Source organism: Austrofundulus limnaeus, unplaced genomic scaffold, assembly GCF_001266775.1.
Source record: "Austrofundulus limnaeus strain Quisiro unplaced genomic scaffold, Austrofundulus_limnaeus-1.0 Scaffold1293, whole genome shotgun sequence".
Lineage (NCBI taxonomy): Eukaryota > Metazoa > Chordata > Actinopteri > Cyprinodontiformes > Rivulidae > Austrofundulus > Austrofundulus limnaeus.
Genome location: NW_013953695.1, coordinates 21,948 through 31,945, shown reverse-complemented (window position 1 = coordinate 31,945; position 9,998 = coordinate 21,948). Strand labels below are relative to the sequence as shown.

At 37.9% G+C, this 9,998-nt stretch overlaps 1 protein-coding gene across 9 annotated transcripts in view; it reads right to left on the bottom strand.

Annotated features, from left to right (window-relative positions):
• Positions 1 to 2,017: 2,017 nt before the first annotated feature.
• LOC106534870 (probable phospholipid-transporting ATPase IH) overlaps positions 2,018 to 9,998 on the bottom strand; it is a gene marked incomplete at its 5' end in the record, with an annotated part of 29,835 nt that continues 21,854 nt past the window's right edge. For 2 of the 9 annotated variants that reach the window (XR_001312395.1, XR_001312396.1), the window contains 2 exon segments: positions 2,018 to 4,464; positions 6,771 to 7,622. Coding sequence is in view for 7 of the 9 variants with exons in the window: in XM_014031641.1 (XP_013887095.1) it covers positions 7,350 to 7,622 (273 nt within the window). 9 annotated transcript variants of the gene reach the window in all.

Sequence of the window (9,998 nt, the reverse complement as noted above, 5' to 3'; positions counted from 1 at the left end):
ACATTTATCCATTTTAAACACACTAACCTCACTCCTTTGTAACAACTAAGGCAAAAATGTAATTAATTCAGAAAATCTTTTCAGGACCCCACCTTGATTTTTCGGGACCCCACTTTGGGTCCCGACCCCAACTTTGGGAAACACTGAGTTAGACTGTGCTAAAAAAAAAAAAGTCAATAAAACAAGAAGACAAAGAATAGACACTGGCTGAAACTAGATCTTATGGCATGGCATGGAAAAGTTTGGGAACCCCTGGAATATTATGCAATGGCCAAGTCAGTCACCTGATCTGAATCGGACTGAGCATGAATTTCACTTGCTGAAAACAAAACTGAAGAAAAAACATACAAGAACTGACAGGAACTGAAGAGAGCTGCAGTAGAGGTGTGACAGGGCCGAAACCAACCGTCTGCTGATGTCAGCCAGACTAAAGGCTGGAAACGACTGCAAGGGATTTTTAATTGTTAATTTGTCCCGTTACTTTTGGTCCCTTTAAAAACTAATTATTGTAATTCATGATTTGGATGTAAATTCCTTCAAATGAAATGTGAAAGTCTGCAGCTAAAGCACATCTTGTTTCATTTCAAATCCGTTGTGGTGTTTACCGCCAAAAAGATGAGAACTGAGTCGATGTCCCAGTATTTATGGACCTGACTGTATTTTTATGAGAATATTTGATTACCAGATATTTCCTACATGAGGTTTTGTTACCTCTGAACATCTCACTAGTTTTCACCTGTTCTCCCTCTTTGTGCTAATTCAAGTTGCCTAATCAACTTCCTGTGAAAGAGCATGTAATCATCTGAGAAAATGCTAAAGTTTTTCTTCAACCTTAATTTTACACTCAAAAGGGACTTTCTGCCAAAGCAACAGAGGTTTATGGGATTACAGTGTCGACACCTTCTATCTTTAAGTCACCTGTTGCTGAGCAGACACCTGTAGCAGTTTCAAAGAGATAACTGTGGAATATCGTAGGTTTTTTTTCCAGTGTTGCATCCAGGTTTTGGTTTCCTGGCACTTTCACTGCCGCTTAATTTCGTGGCTCTTTTTAAGCATACTTTCATCTGCTGGAGGAGCTGAATTCATCATTCGTCAGGAGAATGTGTTAATCTGCTCCCAGCCATCCGACCTGAAGCGTCGACATGAGTAAAGCGGGTGATGAAGCGCTTGGAAAGAACCTGGTTACACCTTAAATTTCACCACCCACACGCCTATATATTCTGAGTGATGCACCCTAAAAACAAGTTGCGAGGTAGACACACCGGATTATTTATATTTGAAGTTTCAGAGTTGACAAAAGTGGCGGTAAAAGGACTTTAGTGGGTCTGCTCTCATTTTGTAAACGACTGAATGAGTCATTGCTCTTTAACTTGTGGTGAAACCATAAAAACATTAAAAAAAACACCAAAATGAGGAAGGTAAAACACAAAATGAAAAAAAAAAAAAACCACTTCCCCCCCCACCATTATTTACATCCCTTCTGTGATTTTCCCTTTCCTCCTCTCCAGATTTCACCTCTTGACAGTCTTGGCCTAGATATTTCCTCCGTCTTTTCTCAGATGTTCTCGCAGGTCTCATCCGCTGCCAGCTGTGGAGGAGAGGACGTGGAGATCAACGTGCATGAGAAGCAAAAAAGAAAAAAAAAGATGACAGGAAAACCAATCGATCCAAACCCTTCATCCTAATCCTAATCTTGTTGACGTCCTCAGATGAAGCAGAGTGCCCTGGAGCCACTTTGAGGAGTATTTAAAAAAAAAWAAATTCTCATTTTCAGCCCAACTAGTTTAGTTTATAACTAAAACACACATATAGGTTTTACGCTCTTAAGATTAGTGTTTTCTTTTTGCACCTGCTTCATGGATTTAAATGCTTCAGGTGTGTTTTATGACTCAAATTCCATCTGAGGCATTTTTTAGAAAGATCTCCCACYTCTAAAATACTCTACTGCTCCCCTGTGGCTCTGGAGAACAGTGCATCCACAAGTTCAATCATTTCAAAAAAATAAAGAACAAAAATCTTTCATATTTACACTCCTGGTTTTTATTTCAAGCAAATATACAATCGTTTGCTGTTTGTAGCTAAAAGAAAAAAAATTGGCAAAAATCCATAAGTAAATCTTGATATGATTCCATTAAAAACTGTATATAAAAAGACCCCAAAACTGTACAATAATAAGCCTAAATATATATCCATATATGCTGCTCTTATACATGTAGATACTGCYTCTGAGTGTAGATAGTGCTGATTACAGGACGTGTACTTTACAGTAACACGTTGCTAACAGAAACAACAAAACCCCTAAAATCCACGATTCATGGCTTTGAGTGTTTCTACAGCAACGTGTCATTCCTCACACAACTGCTCAGTGCAGGTTAAACAGCAGCAAACACCACAGAAACAGACTTCTTTACAACYRGTGAAGCTCTCCGTACGTCAAGTAACTCAGACGTGTCCAGTGTTGTTTCATCACAGAAAAATACTGTCCCAAAAAGTAAAAATACAAAACAATTGAAGTGCATACAAACAGAACTAAACTCTTTTCCAAAGGATTTAAGTGCCAACACTCTCRCAGGTTCAACACATAAAAACCTGGCTGTTAATTTTCTATTTAAACTGTCTAATTGTTTCTGACAATAAACTCTTTCGGTTGAAGCTTTGCTCCTAAACTGAAAGCAAAAAGTTTAGTTGCTGTCTGACGTAATATACAGTAAATGTGTTCCTGTTTGTCCAGTTAAAAAACTGCAGCTAAAGCTCCGGTAGGTTTTTCCTATTTTAACAACTTTAAAGACAATTAAACTTGTCACATTTACACGTGATTTTATTAATCCAAGTTTGGAACTTTGGATTAAAGCAAACGTTTTGAAGAATCATCTGCTCACTAAAGGGTAAAAGGCCGTCTCACTGTAACATTTTAGACAAATGCTGACTTYGGAAAATTATGTTTTGTGTAAATTAGGGGTGTCCCAATACCAGTTTTTCTCAAACCATGTACGAGTACTTCAGTTTGGGTAACTTAAATGTTACACAGTGACTTTGAAAACACATTTATTTTATTTAGAACAAGGTGGCTCTCCTTCCTTATAGACCTACAGCCCCTCTAACTGGATCAAATGAAATWCACAGCATGTATACATACTGTTGTAAAATATTTAAATAAATAAAAATAGCGTAATATTCGCTTTCTTAAACATGGAACTGGAACTTTTCACTTGAAGTGGAAGTTAACCATGAAAATACTGATACCAAAATCCCAGTATCGATGCTGGTATTGGAATCCTTTTGAGTACTGGGGCATTTTAGTACTTGTAAAAATGCTGGTATTGGGACACCACTAGCAGAATTACTTGTATTAATATGTGAACATTCAAAAGTGTCTTCAAGTAGATTTTTTATCCTACTTTCAGTGTTGGACTAAATTTTTAGAAGTTGTCTAAAACATTATAGACCTTTAGCTCAGATCTTCTGAAGACAAGTCGTGCAAATGTTATGAACAATAAATATCTTACCTGCTGTAGATAGCTCTTTGAATAAACTCATTTGAAGAAATAACAGCAGAATTTGGACCAAACAATTAGTGCAATTTTATGGAAGCTCTAATCTCAAACATCATCATGCTGGGTCATGTAAACGCTGAGTTAGAAAACATGATGTGGTTATTCTAGCAGAAATATTATGATAATCATGCTATAGATGCCAGAGCTAGCTGCTGCCGCCACCACTTTTTGTCAGACACATGTGATGTGAAAGTCGAGTTTTATACATCCTTGCAATCCACTTTGGTCAGATCAGCCATCAGCTCATCAATCCAGTCAGAATGAAACAAATGTGTCCAAATTACACAAGACCACTTCAAAGATCTGAACTATCCTCACGGTTTTGTTTTTTGAAGTAAAAGAAAAATCCCACTTTGTAGCAGCAAAGACTTCTCTTAAACAACTAGAAACCACATTTCAAAAACAAACATCTGTAACAAAAATATAAAATCAAAAAACAAACTGAAGTTTGTCATGTTTTTGTGTAGATTTGATCGACTGCGCATCATTTTCTACTTGTTTAAAGCCCATGACAACAATCCACAGCAACACGTTTTTTTTACATTCATTATTTTGTTTCCARTCTCCTCCCAGTGCATCCATCAACTGCAGAGCCTTCGTCCCGTTTAAACGCTCCCTAAAAGTAGTAAATTCACCGTAAAGCGATTTAACATGTAACAGACTAACACAAGGCACCTAATGTCAAGCAGCTAAAAGTATCTCTACTGTAGCAGCAACAAGGCTTTGGTTCATAGAGGTACTATTAAAGAGTTTCTGCTCTGTCTCATGGTGGATGGAGAGATGGGGTTACGTAAAAGATGCAGGAAGGAAAGATGACTAGATGGTGATGGTGATGATGATGACGATGATGATGATGATGGAGACCTTCCACATCACATCAGCAGAAGGAGCGTGAACAAAAGAGAGACTGCTATAAAAACAGAAAAAGAAAAAAAAGATGCAAAATTGACATCTCAAATCATCTCTAACAGTCAGTCTAACCTGTGACCTCTGCTGGCTTTAGTTAGCAAACAGCAGCTGTGAGAAAAGATTTAAACGTCATAAAAATATTWTTATTCACTTATTTCTTAATAATCGAGACCTCTGTTCTTTTACTTGCGTCAGTATACATATTTTATATATTTATATATTTTTACTACATGAGGTAAACCTTAAATTTGAATCCTACTACTACTTCTACTGCATACTACTACTAATAATCATTATAATCAATAATAATAATAATAATAATAATAATAATAATAATAATGTACATTTTGAAATAAATCAGTTTAAAACAGTTTTTTACCCCATGTTTGCTCATATAACTATTTTACAATATTTTTATAGTAATAGCAGTTTTATTTGTTTATTTATTTATTTATTTATTTATTTATTTAATTGTAGTTTGGTGGTCAGTGTCACGGTCTCCTAATCCTGAGGCTGTAGGTTCAGTTGTAAAATCTTTCATGCATGTTTTGCTCGCTGTGCTGACCTTGGGAGAAGGGAGCAGCTGAAGGAAAACCAACATTTTTACAATTTGGGATTATTTGAGCAAATTTGTATTCATGCATTTTAAGACTTTAACAARAAAGAGAAAGCTTGTGCTTTTTGTTTACCTAAGAAAAATAAAGAAAGGTGAGAAAGCTACAACCCAGTTRGTGATAAAGCAAGAATTTGTATCTATTTTAGATTTTTTTTAATGGCAGCTACACATTTCAAAGAAGTTGGTACAGATTAAAAAGGCTGTGGTATAAAATATAGAAAAAGGTTGAAGGAGTATTTTTCAACAAATCAAGTTAATTGGCGACAAGTCAGTCAGAGCATTTTAGACAGGCTGGGTCTGTTAGAAGTAAAGATGGGCAGAGGCTCACCAGATTGTGAAAAACTGTTTACAATTAGTGAAACAATAATGTTTCTTAATGGAAAAACTGAAAGACTTGGAATTTCCCATCATCTACAATTCATAAAATCATCAAAAGACCCGAAGAAACTGAGCACAAAGGCTAAGTGAACATAGTTTTCTTTGGGCTCAAAATTAACATTTTTGTTGAKAACCACAGACGCCATGTCCTTTGTACTAAAGAGAGGGGACCATCCAGCTTGTTATTAGTGCACAGTTAAAAAGCCTGCCTCTCTGATGGTATAGGGGTGCATTAGTGTCTCAAGCAGGGGTGGTTTACACACCTGGAAAGGCTCCATCACAGCAGAAAATGCAGGTTTTCAAACTGTTTGTGCTCCCATCAAGACATARTTGGTGCTTTACAATAAAATAACAAATCTGTCTTATCTTTGAGATGTGTTGCTACCATAAAATTCAAAATTACCCAAATTTTGTTCAAAATTGAATAAATATTTTAGTTTAAACATTTGATATGGTTACAGTTTTTCCATTGTGAATAAAATATGTTTTTTTGAGATTTGCAGATCACTGAATTATGTTTTAATTTACATTTTGCACAATACATGTTTTTTTTGGAATTTAAGCTGTTTATTATTATTATCATTTTTAGTGTTCATCATTTGCATCAACATTTGATGACAAAAAAGGAGCAGYCAGGTGTTCAGTCGCCATGTCTGACAATTCTGTTTATAAGTTTGTTTTATAATACTTTTCACTTTCAGCTCAAATACAATGTAAAAAAATAAATAAAGACTCTTCTGTGTTAATAATACAAGTCAGAAACACCCTTATACTATATATATAAAAATAGGGCACTTTTGTTGTTAACATTTCTTTAAGACAGACTTTAAATTTTTTTAAGTGCTCTGATTAAATTAAAACTTGAGCATTATAAGTTGCATTTTTCTACAACTTTGAGTAACTAATACAATCTACAATCAATCATCTTTCAGGCAAAAAAAGGTAATAAATAAGCCCACAGTTTGCTTCAGGTGTTGCCTGAGGGATTATTAWTTATCCTTGGTTTTGGTAAATAATAGCAGACATTTATGTTTTCTTTAAGGCAACATTAGAGAAGAAGTCGTCACACAGCTATAGTGCAAACTAAATGAGCCGTCTATGCATTCAGCTAAAGCTTAAAGACAAAACAAAATACTCTAGCTTTAAAGCACTATTTCTCTGAACAAACGTCTCTACCTACAGCGTTAGGAAAGCCTGAAAGTGCTGGATGTAGAAGTGTTGTTTCTTTTTCTTCAACATAGCATAAAAAGAAAAAAAAAGAGCCAAGTTRTGTAACATTTCAGGCTTTCCTTCAGCACTACACGCCTCCTTACAGTGATGTGAGGGCCGAGTCCTACGGAGCGTTTCGGGACAACATGTTTGCACACAGGCAACACCGGTTGGTCCTACAAGAGGCAAAGCAGGCAGACAGAAATGAGACATGAGAGACGTGAGCAGAAAACAAGAACGTGTTTGTTCACCATCATCATCGTCATTCCAGCCTCAACACCATCACGTAAACGTAAAAAAATGATAAAAGTTATAGAACACTTTAGCAGCCGCTGAAGGCAAATGATTGTAAAATGGACCAGAGCGTGTATTTTAGCACTAAAATCAGTTTTTCAGACTGTGGTGATGTAAATACACTGAGCCCTTTAGGAGTCGTGGAGATGCYGGATGGTTGGAAATCCGTCCCATGATGCATTGTGCCACACTTCACTGGTAGCAGCCTGAAAAAGATCCCCTGCTGTCCAAAAACTCAGGCTGTTGTTCAACTCCAGCTCAGTAAGGGGAGGTTCCCAGGCACCTCCACAACATGCCTGAACTTCTTTTTGTTCAGTTTCGCTCCAATTGAGAATATCTCCAAAAATAAATGATGGGAAAACAGCAAAATAATTAATTTAAAAAAAAAATCAAACGGAGGTTTCTGATTCCGCCCCACCGTAAGCACTGTCCCGCTTTGAGCCATTTGCGAACAGCGGGAGTGGGGTGAAGGTGCAGTAATTTGTTGATCTCTGCCAGCGTGTGTACATGACTTTCTTGATGGGGGTGTCAGACCTTCGGGGGTGTGCGGCGTTCCTTTGGTTTTCCGAGCCTCGCTGGAGGCCGCCGGCCTTCGGTTGGTGGTGGAGGGACGCCAGCGGGGTGAACTCCGACAGCTGGCCCTTGTAAAGTTTGTCAGCYTTCTGTGTGAGGGTAAAGGAATCAAAACAGGTGAGAAATGACTAAATTAGTATTTAGATGCTGCAGATGTCTGAGAGAGCAGGTGGATGTGACATTATTGTTTTAGCTGGCCAGAGTTCCAGCTGTGGATGAATCTTTATTTCTTTGGAAGAATTATGACCTAAATCAGTGTTGTATATGTGTTTATCTTCCACAGTTACTTCACCAAACGTCTAATGCTCAGATCCACAAGTCTATTTTTTAATGTAAATTTCTTCAGTCAAACTGGCCAGCTTTAAAAATATTTTCACATCCACATACACCAGAAAAAAAGCAAAGCTAAAATTAAAAAATTAAACCATGCAAACTCAAACATAAGCATGCAGGAACCACCAATCTGCTGCATAATGTTTCTGGAGCAATGATATGAACCACAAGATGGCGCCAAAMCTCCACGTTAGCCACCTGGCAGCAGGTGTTCCACACTTCACCTGGATATATTTATGTCATCCAGCTCACAAACAGATCGCGCTGGATGTCACAAAGATGGACAGCTTAAATAAGTGAAACCACACACCCCGGCAAAGTGCAATCCATCATCACACACCGAAGCAAGTAGTGCGTGTTTTTTTTTGTTTTGTTTTTTTTTTTACCATTTTGAAACCAGTCAGACTTCTGTGACAGCTACTCCGTCTAGTAACGAGTCTGAGCTCTGGAAAGTCAGGACCCTCTCAAACTTTTTCATCTCTCTCACATGCTGTGAACAAAAACACGTAAACACAAACATTGGGAGACAAAAACACGAAGGATTACAAGACTGTGGCACTGACAGCAAAGCTCCTGCAGCCTTAAATTAATGCAAAAAAACAACAACAAACAAATAAAGAACACGGTGCAGTGAGACAGGAGGAACGGCAGAGGGTCACCTCCTGAAGGGCTGGGTTAGAAACTCATTCTGCTGGAGGTCTGAGACAGCATAAAGATGGTGGAGGGCTCAGAGGCAAGGCATCGACGCTTAGTCTACCACAGAGGAGAACCACAGATGGAGGAGAAGCACAGAGAGGAGGAGGAGGAGGAACCAGGAGGCCGGAGGGAAGAGTGAAGAATAAAAGGGAAGAGTTACAAACCAGGAAGTTGGGGTTTAAAGATCAGTTTAACAGAACAGAAGCAGAAAGTTGTTCAGCTGACAGGTTGCATTATACAGCAAGTCTTCACAGTTTGAAATTGACAAATGAAGGTACAGTTAGTTTGGATTTTTTTAGGTGGGGTTCTGTGGAAAGGTTAAAAACAATATCTTAAATGTTGCGGACAGCTTTACAACCTCAGTTTGGAAAAATAGATTACACACTGCAGGTCTTATGACTCAGCTACAACTGTTTTTGCGTGGTTGTACACATAATTTGAATGTGATGCCATCAGACTCCAGTGTGAACACTCCACAGCCCTGAAGTGACATGTAAGGCTCTRTCAGAAGACAGTACCACTAAAMAGGCGAACAGGTTGACGCTCCCCCTGGCAYTTCAGAAGTCACAGTGTTCTTCAWACACGCTTTCAYAGAACTTTAATCAAAGAGGCGTGGACAAAAACATGGCTGCTCTGACACGCTGCTGTCACTCAAGTTGRTGCTGAGTCGCAGGATTCTTAACCCTTATTATATCGCAGAGAACAAATTCTGATCATGTACGTCTTTTAAAGGTTTAAMTTTCAAAATAAMCTGACTCTTYCGGTTGTATSCATGTGAAAGTTTAAATCTGGTGTTTTAATTTAAGAAACCCACATGCTTACAGTTGTAATCTGAATCTTTAGCTGCTGGATAATTTAAGCCYGTATTTGTTCCAATAAAGTTTATTTCCTTCTCTGCACATATATGAAGTGGAACTTGCTGTAAGAAAGATAAAAAGATTAAAGAGTTAAAAAGATTTTCAGCCGGACCAATCAGAGAACAGAACGTCAATTTTCTGCACAGTGTCTGCTTGTAGTTTATTTTACCTGGACCAATCAGAGAACAGAAGGCGGAGTTTTGAATGACGTCGATGTTCTGAGCAGTGTCTGCTAGTTATTTTAGTATACAGCAGTGGAGGAAGTGAATGAAGCCAGTCTGTGTTGATAAGACTTCCAAATTAAAATAAATTTGTCTGACAAAGCAGCAGCTCTCATTTACAGTCGTCTCGTTCGTCTCGATACTTTTCTCCTCTCAGTAGGGTTGTTTACAGCACACGCGATTTCCGGTTAGCTTCTTAGCTTAGCCTCCATCACAGCAACATACGTCGCAGCCAACTGATTTAATCATTTTAAACTCAGACTCATCTTGGTCTGTTTAGAACCAACGGATCTCAGGGTTCCACAAACCTGGGTGGAACTGGGTCATAAGGGCTAATGCAAACATGCTGAACCCAGGT